An 18,858-nucleotide genomic window follows, 5' to 3' on the forward strand; every position below is an offset into this window, starting at 1 on the left:
TTCTGGCAGACAGCTCAACAATCCGATAATCATTTTCTGAAATACTGCAAATATTTCATTGAGATGATTATAGACCACTACACATTTTAAAAGCCTTTCTTTCAGCCCTGCTAACATACAGTGCATTGCTCAAAAGGCCCTGACCCAAAGTTTAAAACCACTGCTTTACATTTTTGAAATACATGTCCAAATATGGCTGTACAATTTGCCTGGTGTGCTGCTTCCTGTTGGACCCACCTGAGGAAGCAGAGGAGTTTCCTGAACCAGATTTAGCTAGAGATTTTGTCGGTCTTCTCATAAAATATAAGGTTGATTTATGGTAACTTCGGGAACCGGGCCGTGCACTGGCACAACTGCATCACTCACTAGAGTAGTGATTTAGCAGATAAGGTTGGATAAGGGCAAAAAGTACTCACCTCACCAAATCAGTCATACAGGAGCCAACCACCATGACATCAAAAGCCTTTTCGGTCATGATCTGATAAAGACACACACTTGTGTTATTTCTTTAGTAAATAAGAATAACAGGGCATCACATGTATGGGGACAAAACGTCTTAAAGAATGTTTCATTCAAATCATGTGTTTAGATTTAGTAGGTTCTTCAATTTCTCCACACTCATCCATTTTTTTTGTTAAGAAGACTTTTCATAAACGAGGACACAATCTAAAGCACAGCAGACCCCTCAGGGGGCATTTCAGGTTTCCCAGCAGCCTCCGAATAAAAAAATCATTTGATATTATTTATCTCCAATATTAGCATGAGCTCGACTGAAACAAGGGGGAAGGTAAAAATAGAGCATTCATCGCTAGCTGGGTTGGACGGGCTCCAGTCTTCTTGGGGGTGGAGAGGGGTGGGGATATTTCAATGCTAAACCACGTGACGCCGCATCCCAGCAAAGTCTTTAATTAATTCAATCCTCAGCTTGTATCGGAGCTAATGCTAGTGTGTTAATCTCTTCAAATCTCTTCCCAGGCAGTGGAAGACTTGGAAAGCCTGGCCGCTGGCTGTAGGATGGCTCAATTCTCTCTCCTACATCTTTCAACATATTGTCTTCCCTCGGCAGGCGTGAAAAGATAGAACCCTCTGCATCTCCACTGGAGGAGAGCAGACTATGAGACTTGTGTTGTCCAACCATTTCAAACAGCAGGAAACCCTTTTGCTTGTTCAGTTTGAATCACCATGCAGTGGCTGACCTTCCTCAAGTACATATAAAATAATATCCTATTGTGATTACTCTGACCTGCAATTCCAGTGAGACTTATGATCTATGTGTTTCATTTGCAATGAAACAATATAAAAATTATGATGGTGCTGTTCATGATGCACATGGATGGTGATATTGCAATTTCAATAATATTTGTTGATTGATTGTTGAGCTCCTATACAGCTTTCACATGACCTACAGCTCAAGTTTCCACTCGTTTTCAGGCAAAAATAAACTACAAGTGCCGGATAGATGATTACTGTAATGATTTAAGAGCGACCCACACATTTCTTTTGGTACTAATTGAACAGAGTACACTCTAATTACTGTCATACATGCAAACACTTCAAATCAACACAGTGGTTTAAACATTTAGACTGAGCTGTAAGCAAAATTGTTGTTGGACCATTTTAAATAACTTTTAAGATTACACATTTTCACTGTGTCTACTTACACAGTCAAAATGTAACTGGATAATGATTGTCATCATAGTAATATGAGCAGTTATGTTTAAATATACTTTTCAGAAGTTTAGACTATGATCACAAGTAGGCCTATACTTCTTTTATTGCCATCCCACCCCTTCTCCATCGGACACACACACACACACACACACACACACACACACACACACACACACACACACACACACACACACACACACACACACACACACACACACACACACACACACACACACTCCTAGGTTTTCCCCAGTGTCATATATTCCTAACCATTTACGGAGGCTCACACGAAAACTGAACCGTACTAGACCAACCCCCTGTGTCACTGATTGAATTACACCAGTAATGATTGGAAAATGACCAAACAAAACTATTTTACTGTTGCTGGTTCTGCTGGATACTTCAGTAGTTAGTCTGCATCACCCACACGAAGGTGGAATTTCCCAGTCGCGAATCAGGCCAGCTGTTCTCTCTAGAAACAACACTGCTCTTACTGCTCATCTGGCTTTGTCCTCATCTTTTATTTTATTTTTTTTAAATTTTTTTTCAGTTCAGAGCTATTCTATTTGTATAAAACAATCATATATCAGGTGATGTTTCACAATGCATCCTGTATTTTTTCAGGTATCTTTTGGGTAATGATTAATGTAGGAAAATAGATGTAAACCAAATGATTCTCCCTGTTGGCTCAACACTTTTTGACATTTTTTTGTAATATATACTGTCCGTGAAGGTTCTCAGTCATCCAGGTCATCTTACTTTACCATTACTACAACTCCACAAGATGTAAATTGTAATGCATTTTGTGAGAGCTATGAGATTCCTTTTGGCTAAATCAGTAACAATTACATGAGAAGGGGAAACATATAGTTAAGTAAGTAGTACTTAAGTTTGCACTTCCTCTATTTTAAACTAAATTGATTATTATAAATAAATGTTATATTGTTTTGTGTTAATCTGTAAATGATACTAGCCCTGCCACTGAGCAATGCAAATTCAAGCAATACACCATGTAGAATGCTTTGCATATAAATCTTTACAGTGCAAATAAGAAATCTATGGCTGTCAGGTTGTAATCACTGTGTATTCAAATAGAAATGTCAAGCTAACTTTTAAGCACTAACGTGTGTAGCCTAATATTTCTGTGTTTCTTTTATTGCAGCATTTAGGAATTAAATACAAAATGCTCAAGCGGAATGCAGTGACCTCTCTGAATTAAACCAAGGTACAGGTTAAATATGTGCGTTGAGACAAAGTGTAGAGAAACGCGACACAGTAAATACCTGAAACTCAAATTTTCTCTTGCAGGACAGACAACTGAACACCCACAAGTGACGGTCAAAGTGTACAGTGACAGCTGCGTGTCGTTGTTGCTATCGCCAGATCCATTGTCGTCTCTAAATCACCGTATATGCATTTTATATTGCATAAAACTGACCATGTTTGACCCCGTCAAACGGCGCGTACTTTAAGGGTGACATATCACCGAGAAACCAGGCTGTTATATGAAAAGCTATGGTTTTTATCAACTGGCGCCGTCTCAGACAGCTCACAGCGGGGGCTATCGACAAGGACCCAAACACCCGGAAGTTTTGAGAGCATGAAGTAAACATTGGAGTTGACGCTCAATTTACCTGACGTCCTGCTTCTCAGGTACTCTAACGCACACCTCGTAACGTTTCTGCATCAACAATAACGTATGGGTTATATTTTGACGAAGCTTAAGTGTGAAATTGTGGCGGTTTGACGCATAATTATGTGATAAGCTAACAGCGGCTAATAATAGCAAGCTCACGAGCCCTGACATCCTGGCTCAAAATGTGGTGAACAGACCTACAAACCACTTCCCCGGCTGCTACTAATGTAACTAATGATGCTGAGAGAGGTATAGACCAGCTTTGAAAAGTTGTACTACTTTTCTGTGGTTTCCATGTAATATGGCCCGTACTTTAAAGGGATAGTTCAACATTTTGACAAATTCGCCTCTTGCCATAATCCCTGCAGTCATAGGGGTAGGTTCATTGCCTTTCATTATCGGTGCATGTTTTGAGATCTACGGGGCAGAGACTGGTCCACTGTCCTTCAAAACTCATCAAATACACAATCCAACAACTCCAAACCGCTCTCATGGAGAGGTTGTGACCTGCACATTCGCCATGAAATAATCATTTTGTAACATTACGACACATGAAGCAAAAACTACTTGTGAAAACTACAAATTACTCGAAAAGTAACTCGTAATGTTACATTATTATTTCATGGCGTCTGAATGTGCAGGTCACAACTTCTCCAAGAGAGTGTTTCGGAGTTGTTTGTTTGTGTATTTGATGAGTTTGATGAGGGACAGGGGACCTGTACCATTCACCTTCATTGTGTTAGCTGAGCAGCTCGCATCTCTGACCCGCAGATCTCAAAACAACATGCACTGATAATTAAAGGTAATAAACCTACTGCTATGACTATAAGGATTATGGCAATCTGGCGAATTTGCAGAAATGTTGAACTATCCCTTTAAGAGTAACATGGTGTAATGGTGAACCTAAGCTTCCGGGAATATTAAGGGGAACACATAGGATACGCAGGCCGCACAGCTAATATCTTTTTGTTGTTGCTGTTGTTATTGTTGTTGTTGTCATTTACAGTTGACATGCAAACGTAAGTTTATATGTACATCGAAGTACAGTTCAAAGTAGAGTGATGCCAAGAGACTGAACAAGTTATATAGTATAATATGCAGAAGAAGAAAACAAGTAGAGCAATAAGGCCAACAAAACAATGCCATTTCCAAAACAGGAAAACAAAGTACATAATAAAGTTAATGTATTTTTTGATTTCCTTTGAAACGGTAAAAACATGGTATTTGATTAGTGAATTTATGGTTGTGAATATGAGCTTTGGCTAAAGATAATATTATTAAGTTAATAATATTGGTTTAATTGGGGGGATAGGACTGGAAAGAAATCAAAGAGTTCACTGATGTCTTTCTTAACCCTTTGCACAGCTAAAATCATTGAACAGGAAACCGATTCTGACACGCACACTCAATTTTTCCATGACAGGAAATGACAGAAATGACCGTGGTGCCACCTACGTGATGCATCTCACGTCCTGTTCAGCACAAAATCCCTGCTCTTAGTTTGTAAACTTAACGGTTGTGATAAATTGCTTGCCGGCATTTCCGTGAGGGTTTGTCTTCTCTCTCTCCACAGACTCCTCAGAGCGGATACAATGAATAACATGTCCCCTGAGGTTGCACTGCACCGGATCTCTCCTGAACTGCGACCCTTGCTGTGCAGCGTGGTGAGGAACGGCCGCGTGGGGCTGGACTCCACAAACTGTCTCCGTGTCACAGACCTCAAAACTGGGTGAGGACCAGACAGTTCTGCACCTAAACTTCCCGACGCAACACACTGGATCCATCCGGTTTCTTTTGCTCTACAGTGATCCTACATTTGAATTAAGTGAGGGGGGGGGGGGCATGAGAAACAAACCACAGTCAACATGAAATGATGTTTGGCTTTTGGAGTGGGAGCAACAGCTGTTTTTGGAGGCAGTTCTTTAAACGATGACCTAACTATTCCACAACATTGGAGTTGATAATAGATTCCAATTTTGTTCAGAATTATAATTAATTAATAATTGTGTTATTCTTGTATTTATATTTTGTTTTATTTATTATTATTATTAAAGACTGCAAAAGAGTTGCAAATACTGAACCACAGTTGCCGAATTCAACAACATAACTAATGAATCTGCAGTTAAACATAGGCCTACTTTTTAGCTCAAGCTTTCCAGTAACATTGTATGCAACCTCTGACCCACAACTTATACATGAAGATAAATGAACATAGTTGGTGTCCGCGTCCGTGAAAACAGCTTCGTTGCAACCTTTCAGTGCTCCTTGTTGATATTGATCCTTGTAATGAAATGTGCTGCATGAATGAATTGGAATGCCCTGTTGACCAATTACACATGAGGTTTGGTTTTTAACAGTGGCGGTTGCTATTTATGACAAACTAGCAACAACAACCCAACAATGGAGTTGTTGGACTGACTGTTGCTAAGTAAACATTGTAGAATTATGAAAGTGCATACCTCAACCAAGGCCGAACAATCCCACACAAATAAAGTCACTAGAAAATTCCCCCTTTAATCAGATTGGCAACACAATTGGATAGGTCCTTCAACGGTCCGTGACACATCACTTTGATTGGTTCAGCTGCTGGTGAATAATCAAACAAAGAAACATATTTGTATACAGGTGATACACAACCTCTCTTCATGTCTTTTTTTTTTATCAGTTGCCAAAATGTAAATTCTTATAAATCAAACAAACGTTTTCTTTTACCTTATTACTTTGCCTCTATGTTGTAATAAACACATTTGAAAATTTTACGAACATATAACTAAGGAGGATGAGATTTAAACCTTGTGGATGCCAAATGTTTTAGCTTCATCTCTTTTATTGTTTGTGTTGTGTGTCGTTGTGTTAGTCTTGCTATGGACCCTGAGTCTGAAATAAAATATATATAAATAGTTTTTAATATCCAAGACTGACTGCACCTACTAACCTTTCTATGTTACTTTCACTGTCTGTCATGTTCAGATGTACATCTCTGACTCCTGGTCCTTGCTGTGATCGCTTCAAACTTCACATTCCCTATGCTGGAGAAACCCTTAAATGTGAGTAAGCGACTTTTGTCGTTTGTGTGTCATTTTCAAATGAACCAAATAATTTTAGCCTGATGTTGGTTAAACAAACAGCTACTGACATTGAGTCTTGAGTTGATTTTGTTGTTTGTTTTTAGTGTTTCATTTTGAGAAAATAGTTTTAGGAAACAAAAGAAGAAGCAAAAACTGCTTTGTTTTCCACAAAGTTGTAGTAGTGGATATGAAACCTGAGGCCAGCAGAGTCTTCACAAATGTCATTTTGCTGATTTTTATCTAGTGACAGCGTTTTCAGTTCACAGGTTGTCCACGGTGCTCACGCAACTGCTTCATTGCCTGCAGCAACGAGCCTTTGAAAAATAATTTTATCTCAAATAAAAACATGTTCAGGCAACCTTGCTCAGAAATGAGACCCACCGCTTTCTCACAGCAGGGCCACTTCAAAGATGGTTTTAGTTGAGCACCAGCTGAATTCACCTGCTCCATGAGTTCATATAAATATATTCCAGTCACTGTTCTTCCAAGGAAACACAACTCTGCACAGAAGCCAAATGAAGACTGGTTGTCAATAAAAGATGCAAAACACTGAGTATCACCTTAATAGAATGCATAATTAACCAAATGGCACTTCAGGACTCTTCTGTATTTGTGTAGCAACTTAGTAGATAGTGCCCACAGGAATCTCTTCATCACAGATGAATATTTTTCTGCTGATGTCGATGCCATAATAGAAACATGATGTTGTTTGTGCCATTGAACTTTTACTGGAACACTCTCTTGTATCTGAATCAGGCCTCCACATCAGAGACTGTCTCTTTTGAACTCGGCTCCTAAAGTGGCAAAATGTTAAGTGACTATCATGATGATTTAGAATGATATTGACTCGCTGTTACTGTAATTCTGGTGACTCAGGAGACGCTGTCAGGCACATCACTACACACATCCTGGAAAGAAACTATCAGGTATCTTCATCATGTGTCACGTCAACAATCAAGATGGACTGAATCAAATTAGAATAGACATCTCAACGTCAAAGTTGCAGTTGATTTTTGATAGATTATCACAAATGATTAGAAATGAAGCATTGTGGGATGGCTTTGGAAAAAAACTAAACAAAAAAAACTTTCCTCTTACTCTGTTAGGGGAAGTAGGATTTGCTTAATTTGCAGAATTCTTTTAAAAATCTGTCCATGCAGAAATGGTTGTGACCTATATCAGGATGTTGTGGCTAGACTCGAGGAATGCGTAGATGTAAGGTTTAACAAATGCAGCACAGCTGTGGAGTCGCATGTAGAAGTTGTTGTCAACATCTGGATAACAAGAGGATGAGAATCCGCTGTGTGTTTTTTTTTTTTTTTTGATGTTATAAACCTTTAATAAATGCTAAACGATAGCGCATGAATGATGAGGTGTTGGTTGGTTTACCTGTAATAATGGAGAAGAAAATACTTTTTTATTATTATTTATTTACATAGGTAGCCGCCATGTAAAATCAGCACATAATACACAATAAACAAAAAAACAAGATGCCACAGATACTCAGACACAGTGGCTACTCCACAAGAACAATGGGCCTCATTCACCAATATCTTCTTAAGAACCTTCTTAGATTCTTTCTTAAGTTGTTCTTAAGAGGTTCCTTAAGAAAACCCTACGTCAGATTCATCAACGCGTTCGTAAGCCTCAGAATTGTTCGCAGCTGTGTTCCTACTTGATGAATGCCATCTCCTCGTAAATTGAGGGCGTGTGCCAGGTGAGTCTAATTAACATAGGATTAGCATAGGTAACTGCCCCATCAATGCCCATAAAAGGGCATGAGACTGCAGGGCCGTGTGCACACAGCACCCACAGGCACTGAGCAGAGAAGGTGAAGTGAGAAAGAAAGTTGAAATGCTCAAATGAAAATCTGGGAGGGAGCACCAGACCCCAAACGTAAAAAGAACTAAAGTAGTGACGTGGCGCTACTGTGGCAGGAATGAAACTAAGAAACAAACAAAAGGCTTATATTTAGTTTATATTTTTATATTTATATTTATATTTAGGCTATATTTAGTAGCCAGCAGTGGATGCAGCTCTTCGGGTTGTTATCAGAGAGACCACACTCTCACGTGTGCCATCATAAATATCATCATATTATCATATATTTAAAAAAAAAAAAAAAAACAGTTGTGTGTAGTGTGAACACTTAAAAAAAAAAAACTGATATGAATTAAGTGTCTATAATGTTTTTTTAAGAAATTGCAATGATTTGTCAATTATTATTATTAATATATAATTATTAAAAACATCATAAAAGATAAGAAAATAATTCTTATTCAAATCATACAACTGCAGAACAAAAGAAAACGCTATAATCGGTTATTTTTGCAGAAGTCTCAGCACTTAAAAGTGCGTAAGTATACTCCTGACTGTTCGTAGATTTTGTTCTTAGTTAAGAACAAATTCTGGATAAGAAAACATTCATGAATGCCACAATCTTCGTAAAAACTTCATAAGTAGGACTTAAGAACAAATTTGTTCTTAAGAACGGTTCGTGAATGAGGCCCAATGTCGTTCCTCCCTCACTGCATTCTTTATGATTGACTTAAAATCATTAAAAGATATAACTGTGTTAAGTAAAGGGTTAGTTCAACATTTTGGCAAATTGGCCCATTGCCATAATCCCTATAGTCATAGCAGTAGGTTCGTTACCTTTAATTGTCGGTGCAAGCTACTTTTAGAACGGTGGAGCAGAGGCACGAGCTGCTCAGAGCTACGCTACGGAGGCTCATGGGATTTCTTGGTTTCCCTCATCAAACTCATCAAATACACAATCCAACACCTCCATGCAACTTCATGCAAAGCAGCTGATGCGCGTTGCCTTCAGGGACAGTTTTTGGACTGGTAACGTTCTGTTATTATCTCATAGCGTGGTGAATGTGCAGGTCACAACTTGTCCACCAGAGCGTTGTGGAGTTGTTGGATTGTGTATTTGATGAGTTGGATGAGGGAAACCAAGAAATCCCATTAGCCTCCATAGTGTAGCTCCGAGCAGCTCGCCGCTCTGCTCCGCCGTTCTAAAAATAGCTTGCACCAACAATTAAAGGTAATGAATCTACTGCCATGACTATAGCGATTATGGAAACGGGCCAATTTGCCAAAATGTTGAACTATCCCTTTAAGAACCTTTATTCCATGACCATGGTGCATGTTGGGAAAATGATGTCCAAACAGGGCTTTGTTTACTTTGAGTGAGCCATGTACTTATTGTATTATGTACTGTAAATCTTGTTCTGAGGATGTATTTACATCATGGTGAATTAAAGCTGCAAAGTGCAACAACAACAACTACAAAAAAATGAACCCAAACCAAAGAAATAAAAAAGGAAACAAAATAGAAACATTCCACTGGCTTTCTGGCGTGGTGACGATATCTGCAGCTGTTGTACTCACTGCCGCACTTTGTTGTGCTTTGCCTGAGGAGGAGTGCTTGTTGACTGAAGAATGCAGGGCTGCTGGTCCGTCTGCAGCCCTGTATCCTTTTTTTTTTTTTGCACGCTAACACCGGGGCAGACTGCGGACCTGCCCACTGCGAGCGTGTAAGAGCACGGCCTGCCGAGCACTATTAATGCACACGCAGACTCCTGCCGCCTCACCACTGCGGCTGACACCGCTACACAACAGCTCCGTGGCCTTCGCTGTCTCACATCCAACGCCCCTCACAACCTCAATAAAACGTCTGGCTGAAACAGAAGTAAAACTTTGAGAAAGGCCTGGTTATGCAGCGACTAGACTGAGCGAAGCCTCTCAGGACGTGTGAACAAAGCGGCGACTATATAAAAGCTTATGTTATAACCTGTAAAGGTTGCACTTCCAACAGTTCTATTTCAGTCTGGAACCGTGCCAGTGCGTCTCTGACAGAGTTCCACTAGTTTGTAACAGATTTACAGCACATCCTCTCATCTTCTCATTTGACTCTTTGCCACTGGAAAAATACTTCCATATGTGTATGTTTGTCTCTTTTTATTTTTTCGCCGTCGCTGGAACGACAAAAAAGCAGAACAGAACAGTCTTGAAACATGAAAATAGAATTGTGTAACATAATGTCAGAACATTGTGAACCAGACCAAGCAGTGTGTTATGTGATTATGTTACAGTATCTTGTCCTCAGTGAGGGCCATTTCCCGTCTGCAGTTTTATTTTCTTATCGTCTGGTTGTGTTGCTCAGCTATTTCTGCAATTTTAATCATCTTTAAGACTTGTACATGTTTCTCTTTATTCATGAACTCACTCAACTATTCATGAAGTGTTTTATGTTCACTATATAAAAATATCTGTGGAATTAATTTTACGAGACAAACATGTTTGGCTTCGGCACCAAACACATCTGGCACCGTTATTCTGTCAGTGCATCCACTTCAAAGAATTTATGGATTTACAAGTCACTTCATGTCACATTCTACAATCAAAACAGACCGGGTCATGATGAGGTTCCCTCCACAGTTTCTCTTGTTTCATCACTGTTGACAAAATCACTCTCCATCTCCTGAAATGATAAATATTACACTAAGGAACTTTTTGTCCTTTGTGAGGTAATAGCTCTGATGTTTTTTTTTTGTTTGCAGGGGATATCATATTCAACGCACAGTATCCAGAGTTGCCTCCAGATTTTATTTTTGGAGAAGATGCAGAGTTTCTCCCTGAACCATCAGAACTACCAGTGAGTATCTTGACAGGTCATTATTATAAGAGGTGAATTTCAGCCAAAATGTGGGAGATTCTGAGGCCAATTTAAGAAATTGATTTTTACCACATTTTTGTTTTTTTTTTCTGTTTGTTGAAAACCATATTTTAAGTTTTCATTCGCTGCATTGAATGATCCTCTTATGAGGCTCATTAAGACCGTGCAGACACTGTAAGTGTGTGGTGTTAAACAGCTGGAAAGGATCATTTGCAATAATTGGCATGTGAGTTTCATTGTGCCACAAACTCTGTTTTGACTTACTGTTTATCTGCAAATCAGATGATCTCTGTGAAGCTGTGATTCACAAGCGAGGCAGCCTAAACAAATGTACTGTTTAAGTGTGTGTGTGTAAAACACGTATATTAACCTACCCTGTTATAAAAAACAAGAAAGATTACCCAGCACTCGCATGATTGAACAGATAATAAGGATGATATTGCCTGGCGTCCAGGAAATTTACCACAAGGGGAAATCCATGGCATTTGTCTGACCTGAGTTTGCATAATTGTAACTTTTTCACATGTCTCATAGTTTGGAACATCAGTGTCTTACTAACTCGTGAAGCTGCTGGAGAGTGTTTCCTGTGTTGATGTGAGAGAAGGATCTGGGCTTGGTGAATAGTTTAGTCTTGTTTAAGAACTGGTTTTTAAGGGCTGATTGCATCAGCACCGTTTGGCTCCAAACGAGGTGTGGTTTCAGTGTTTGGATATTAATACAAGCTGCTGCTTGAGAAAAAGTAGTTCCAACATGACCATAGATTCCACATAATCCATATGCATGTTTTAACCACAAAGGGTTTTCAGTCTTCTTTGAACTCTCCAACAGTCTGACCCTGGGGTTTTGAATCAGAAGGTTCTGACAGGTTTTAACTGAAAGGCAGGGGATTTTACAAAGGCATTACTTTGTAACTATCCTAAAATGTGTTTGACTCAACAAGCCCTTCAACCGAAACAGCCAGATACAGGTGCATCTCAATAAATCACAACTGTCAGGTCAGCAGTCTTCCCCATGGTAGTGGAGCTATTTAAACCATTTCAGCTGGCATCTCCAAACCATTTCACAAAGGGCAGTTTGGCTGCAGGTTTTTGTTCCAACCAACCAAGAGCACACAGTTTGCCAATCAACTGTCTGAAAACTGAGGTCAGTTGATTAAATGAGTCAAGTCTGGTGTGCTGCTGCTGCTGCTTGGTTGGAAGGAAAGCCACACCGGCCAGATGCAGGTGTTTGGATTTAATCAACTGATTGTGACATGATTAGGTTACAGTGAACTTTTACTACATTCTAACTTTTTATTTAAAGGGACAACGAGGAGTTTTGGAAAAGCGAAGCGTTTTCACACTACATTTATGAGCCTCCACGCGCACCGTGAAATTCTTTGACCGACCCAAGACGGACTCATGTTTTCATTCATCAAGAATTAAAGTCAGAGGTTCAAAGACGATCACATACCGTCGTAGTTCCGACCATAAATGGCGATTCTGCGGTGTTATTCTCATAACTCGCCGCAAAACCGAAAGTAAAAAACGCTGGTCGGCTCGACCAGCATATCCACCACCACTAATAGTAACAAAATAACGATAGAGACAAAATGATATATTTATCGAAAATGGGCCCATTAACAAGTGTGGGTAGCGTAGATTCATCCACATGAACGTGAGACTTTTTTATAACCAAATAGAAACTCCTTGTTGTCCCTTTAATTAATTTTGGGTTTTCATAAAATTTAAGCCATAATCATTACAATTAAAAGAAATAGAGATATTAAATATTTCAGTCTGTGTGTAATGAATCTAGATATGAGTTTCATTATTTAAATTGATCTACTGAAATAAATTAAATTCTCCATGATATTCATTTATTGACATGCACCTGTACACTGGCCACATTATAAGGTAGACCTGTACACCCAGTTAACACAATAATCCAATGGGCCAATCCCATGGTAGCAACTCACTGCATTCAGCAGTGGTGGCTGAAGAATTCAAATGGAGCTACAGGTGGCATGGTTGTTGGTGCCAGACTGGCTGGTTCTGAGTATTTCTGAACCTGTAGATTTTACAGGGATTATCAGACACAACCATCTAGGGCTGCCACAAACGATTATTTTGATAGTCGACTAGTCACCGACTATTTTTTCGATTAGTCGACTAATCGGATCATACGTAAATTGAATGCAAAACATACAGATTATCGCACCAGCATGCAGCTGCTCTTATATAACCATAGCTTTCAGCTTGAAGTGTTTAAGGTATATGCTAACTAAAAATAAAGACAATTAAGATGATAGTTCATTAAACATTTAATGAAATATGCAGCTTTAACTGTAGCATAAAGTGCAAACAGCTGAGTAAAATAAGGATAAGGCACTGGCCTAAACAACACCAAAATAAATACTTAAAGGTTTTTTAGGTTTTTCTTTCCTTCATTTGTCTCTGGCATTAAACATAGCTACATTTAAATAAAATGAGGTGGACACCTGAAACTAAGGAATTATTCACAATAATAAAGTTTTGGTAGGCTTATCATTCAAATATAACTTGCTCAGTGTAAATAATAGTCGTTCTGTTAAAAAAAATCGAATAGTTTATAAGACAATCGTCTTGTCTGAAAAAAATTAAATGTTCCCTTTTTACTGTCACAGAAGGAGAAACATAGAAAGACTCCACCAGAAAGTTCTGTGTGAAACTGTCAAATGAAAACAAGTGAAACTGAGGTGCAGCTCAAACTCTGCAAGGTGTGGACTGTGATGAGAAGCTACCGGGAAATATTGACGTAGTTTTACGCCGGGAGAGAAGACTTGCTCGTTAAGATGAGCGCTCATTACGTGACCAGGACGCTGTGACCAGACGCGGTAACGTTCCAATATTCTCCAACACCGACTCTCAAAGTCCGCGATTTTATTTTTAAATGAGGAACGGCTGTTTTTCAGTCCGTGATTTAAAACGATGGACCGGCGGTACCGCTCCTAGTAGCGCTTCTCATTTAAAACGACAGACGAGAGAGAGAGAGAGAGAGAGAGAGAGAGAGAGAGAGAGAGAGAGAGAGAGAGAGAGAGAGAGAGAGAGAGGGTGAGGAGCGGCGGCGGCGGCGACGGGGGGGGGGGGGGGGGGGGCGGGGGGTTACACCGGTGCCGCTTGATGAGGGACAAGACCGGTAGAGAGAGAAAAGAGAGAGAACACCTATGTGTAGCCTACTGAGTGAGTGAGTGCACGTGTGTATGTGTGTGTGGTGGGCGGCTGCAGCGGCGGCTGCGTGTGTGGAAGGTGCGGCAGCAGTTTTGAGAGAAAAACTAAATTAAAAAAAACAAAACAACGACGCATCGACTATTAAATTAGTTGCAGAGGCGATTTTAGAGTCTGCTGGGGCCCTAAGCAAAAATCCCCAGGGGGCCCTCCAACCAGTGTTTATCACCATAATTTTATAAATAATCGAACACCAACAAAAAATGTATGAAATTTAAACTTTTTTTATTCCAAATGTCCAGTTATGGTGTAAGCAGGTGACATGTTGTCTTCATGATGGGCAGTGTTGCTGTCTCACTGGAGGTGGACGTTCAACTGATATGACAAAAAACAAAAGACAGTTTTACTTTAATTGATGACATATGCCATGCCCTCTAAAGATTCTTTATGACAATACACTTACAGTTTTCACTGTCAGCACTGGGAGGGGGCACTTTGTCCTTCTGATTTGCTGCTGTCAGAAACCTAAATAATAATCCTGAGGAGAGATAAGAGAGTGATTTTTAAATGTTTTCCTTGGGCATAGCTTTCATAGCACCAATATATTACACTTTCATATTATTATAATAGGTAGGCTACTCACTTCAATACTGTAACATAGCTTTACTATGTCACCCTGCTAGCTAGCAAGTTAATAGTGTTGTTACTTGCTGCCAAGGAGGCCAGCAGATAACGTTAAGTTAACCTTGCTCTTTTTTTTTTTTGTCACTTAACGACCGTAACCGAGTGGAGCACCAGAACCGCACGCACCGAGTCCCTCAGTCCAGTGCAGTCCCACTCGCTAACTGGTCACCACTGGTCTGAAGCTAACATTAGACTATTAGCATTTGTTCAACAGTTATTTACTGTTCACGTTACACTCTGCTCCACTTACCACCACTGTCTTGCATTCATTTTTACTTCAGCCTCTTTTTTCTTCACGTCTTGCTCCCAGGTGGACTCTTCTTTTTCCCTCGGCTTCATTAGAAACTCCCAGTGATAAGGTGCATCATACAGGTTGACGTTAGCTGGGATCAGGTCCGGAGAATGACATGGGGCCCCGTTAGGAGGGTTTCCTACTGCGATGTCATTGCAAATCGACGCTATACGACGATACGGGGAGAATGGTCAGACTGGTGTGTGAGCAGATAGAAAAGGCAACAATCACTCCAATAACCACTCGTAACAACAATGTCAAACCTTGAAGCAGAAGAGCTACAGCAGAAGAAGGTGCCGCTAGCTAACAGAAAAGTGATGCTACACACAGGACTCACCAGAATGGGACGATGGAAGTCTGGGAAAACATTGCCTGGCTTGATGACTCTCAATTTCTGCTGCAGCATTCAGATGGTGGGGTTAGGATTTGGTGTAAACAACATGAAAGCATGGAGCCGATGCCTTGTATCAACAGTCGAAATCTGCAGCAACTGTGTGATGCTATCATGTGAATATGGACAACAAAACCTCTGAAGAACGTTTTATCAGCTGCTCTTCGTTGAATATCTGCTATGAATCAGTAAAAGGGAGCTATGTAAGACGGACTTTGCAAGTCTGGTCTCTTTTCCTCTGTTTTGCTAACCCTCCTCCTGGCTATGTGCATTTGTTTACAATGATGCAGGCGAGAAATCAATCAATAGAGCAGTATATAACATTATATAATATCATATATGATGTTACGACGTGAATATTTGTGTGTGTGAATATTTCATCTGTCATAAACAAGAGATCACGGGTTACAGGGCGCGTTTGTTTGGCGGTGCCGCAGAGACGAGAACTGGGACACCGGGTCGGAGGCTCTGATCTTACAAGGTCGGTTTTCAGCCAAGAGACGCTAGGTGGAAGGCAGAGAGCCTCCATTCTCCCTGGAACAGTCATTTATTTTACTAAAAATCCTGCTTAGTTCCTCTTTAATTAAACAGATTCAGAGTAGGCTAATGGAGAATGGAGGCACAGCGCCTCCGACCTGGTGTCCCAGCGCTCGTCTTGCGAGAAACATGGGCTGCTTTACGACACCATGACACATTGCCGGTAATCTGTAATCTCTTGTTCATGGCATTTAAAACTACACATCCTAAAACATATATGATATATAACGTTACACACCTTGGTAGACATGGCTCCATGGATTACTTCCTCAAGGGTTGAATTGCCTTCGGCTGGTTCCCATGTTGCATTCACCAGGAGTTGACTGAGGTCTGTGTCAGTGCTGCTCCAGCCTAACCCCAGAGTTATCAAACTAAAATGAGTCCAGCAGCATTTTCTGAAGTCTCTATTTAGGGGCCTGACAACTTGAGGTTTGTGGATGCCACGAGTAAACACAGAATTATATGTTTCAGTTCTAAAATTTTGAATAAAAAAAAAACTTTTTTGGTCTCCAGCTGAAGACTCACCGAAACACACCGAACCTTTGGCTATCCTTAAAGGGATAGTTCAACATTTTCCATAATCGCCGTAGTCATAGCAGTAGGTTTGTTACCTTTATTTGTCGGTGCAAGCTATTTTTAGAACTGCGGAGCGCAGCCGGAAGGCTAATTTCTTGGTTTCCCTCATCAAACTCATCAAATACACAATCCAACAACTCCAAAACGGTCTGGTGGACAAGTTGTGACCTGCACATTCACCACGCAATGAGATAATAATGGAACGTTACGAGACGGAGCTGTTTTTGAGGTAAATTCTTGCAAAACCGCTGATGCACGTTGCCTTCAGGGACAGTTTTTCAGCATGCAGACTCTGTATTTACCTCTAAAACAACTCTGTCTCGTAACATTCTGTTATTATCATGGGTTTCTATCCTGTGTGGTGGTGTCTGTGTCTGCAGCGCCCCCTCCCCCTGCCTGTATTGAAGTCTTTTGCTTTGTTTTGTTGTGCACAGGGACATTTCTGGGTGAAGAGCAAGAGAGCCTGTGTTTCCTCTCTCTCTCAACCAATGACAGCTCAGGTGAAGTTATGTGTAGCAGAGTAGGAGGCTCAGGGCTACTAGCCCCATTAGCTGTCCCGGATGTTAGCGAGTGCTAGCATGTCTCTCTCTCTCTCTCTCTCTCTCTCTCTCTCTCTCTCAGCAGCAGCGGTCAGGACTGCAAAGAAAAATAAATACAGTTTGAGTGAAGTGCTGAAGCCGCGGACCGATACCCGGATGTCACAGACAACTAAAGCCTCGACTGGTAACAAGTATGAGGGCCGTTGTGGTGAGCTAGCTCGATGCTAACTTCGGGCTAGCGGTAGCGGTTAGCATCCGCTGCTATCAACCTCTTCCCAACTCACCACAACAGCTCTCCTGCTCGTTACAACTAGGGGTGTAACGGTACACAAAAGTCACGGTTCGGTACGTACCTCGGTTCAGGGGTCACGGTTCGGTACGGTTTCGGTACAACAGACACTAATTGAATGTAAAACTAAAATCTGTCTTGTGTTATAAAAGTTAAAAGAAAAAAGAATACAAAATAAAACAAGTGCATTAGGAGTGTTATAATGCCATTCATTAATTCTAGAGGGAAAAAAACGTGCACTTGACAACTGGCAACTATTATTAGAATTATTAAATTATTATTATTATTAAAAAAATATTATTAAAAAAACAAAACAATAAACTGACATCAATGTTGGTTTACACAGTTAAATTAGACTAGCAGTTACTTTGGTGATGTTTCTGGTCCTGCCTGTGTTCATAAAACATATTAGGCAGCTACACGGACATCCCCCAAAAAACTGAAGACTAGGTGCTGGACCACCAAGAAAGACACAGGTAAGGAAAAAAGGAGACCACACACTAGTTAAAAGCTCCCGTGACAGTTTAATGTCACTCACACGTTTCGGGCGTCAGCCCTTCATCAGACAAAATGTGTCTGATTATATATAGTGTGCAGTCTCCTTTTCTCCTCACCTGTCTGTGTTCATGTCAAGAGGCTTAAAAGCTGCGGGATAAGTTGTTGCACACTAGGGATGGGAAATCGGCCCTATATTCAGATCATTCGATCGTGGACACTGTCGATCGCCGATAGGCGATCCAATCGCGGGGGGGGGGGGGGGGGGGTAAATTACATCATCTTAAAAAAAAAAAAAAAACTTGCTATATAGTTCCGTTCATTCATCTCCGCATAGCGCTCATTCTCTGTTATTGTCGTCCACACACACACAGACAAGCGCGCATGCATGACGCGCGGGTCGGGGTTTTTTTTTTCCAACCCGCTGGTCCCGAAGTATTTTGACCCCGCACAGCCTGCGTCCGCGGCATGCACCTCCGAAAAAAAGTGAGAATGAAAAAAAAAGATGCAACAGGGTGTGTAATTAAGAGTTTAATATTCACTCCTCTGTTGCACAGATCCAAGGGCTCTGTATGCAGACATGTTGCTCCACGAAACATTTTCAAGTAGCGCAGGTTCTAGAGATTATTTCTTTAACATCTTATGGCAGTAAATTAATTAAAGATCGCCTTAAAGATCACCATTTGAAAAAAAGATCACGATCGTCCCTTCGATCGCCGATAGACGATCCGATCGAAAATCACTCCATCCCTATTGCACACAACTTGTCTTTTTCCTTGCACCAGTGATTGACATATCGGGTTGAACATGC

At 40.5% G+C, this 18,858-nt stretch overlaps 2 protein-coding genes across 2 annotated transcripts in view; one reads left to right on the forward strand and one right to left on the reverse strand.

Annotated features, from left to right (window-relative positions):
* The window catches only part of rbks (ribokinase), a 51,137-nt gene extending 47,987 nt beyond the window's left edge, over nt 1-3,150 (reverse strand). Inside the window, exons 1-2 of the mRNA XM_085768448.1 lie at nt 2,955-3,150; nt 417-478 (exon numbers count right to left, since the gene is read on the reverse strand). Coding sequence (XP_085624574.1) covers nt 417-475 — 59 coding nt within the window. The 5' untranslated portion in view covers nt 476-478; nt 2,955-3,150. The remainder of the gene's footprint in view (nt 1-416; nt 479-2,954) is intronic.
* A 115-nt stretch (nt 3,151-3,265) lies between these two features.
* The window catches only part of babam2 (BRISC and BRCA1 A complex member 2), a 114,543-nt gene continuing 98,950 nt past the window's right edge, over nt 3,266-18,858 (forward strand). Inside the window, exons 1-4 of the mRNA XM_085768447.1 lie at nt 3,266-3,324; nt 4,881-5,036; nt 6,278-6,354; nt 10,944-11,038. Coding sequence (XP_085624573.1) covers nt 4,900-5,036; nt 6,278-6,354; nt 10,944-11,038 — 309 coding nt within the window. The 5' untranslated portion in view covers nt 3,266-3,324; nt 4,881-4,899. The remainder of the gene's footprint in view (nt 3,325-4,880; nt 5,037-6,277; nt 6,355-10,943; nt 11,039-18,858) is intronic.

This window comes from Trachurus japonicus, chromosome 22 (assembly GCF_045865225.1).
Source record: "Trachurus japonicus isolate A0001 chromosome 22, Traja_1.0".
Classification (NCBI taxonomy): domain Eukaryota; kingdom Metazoa; phylum Chordata; class Actinopteri; order Carangiformes; family Carangidae; genus Trachurus; species Trachurus japonicus.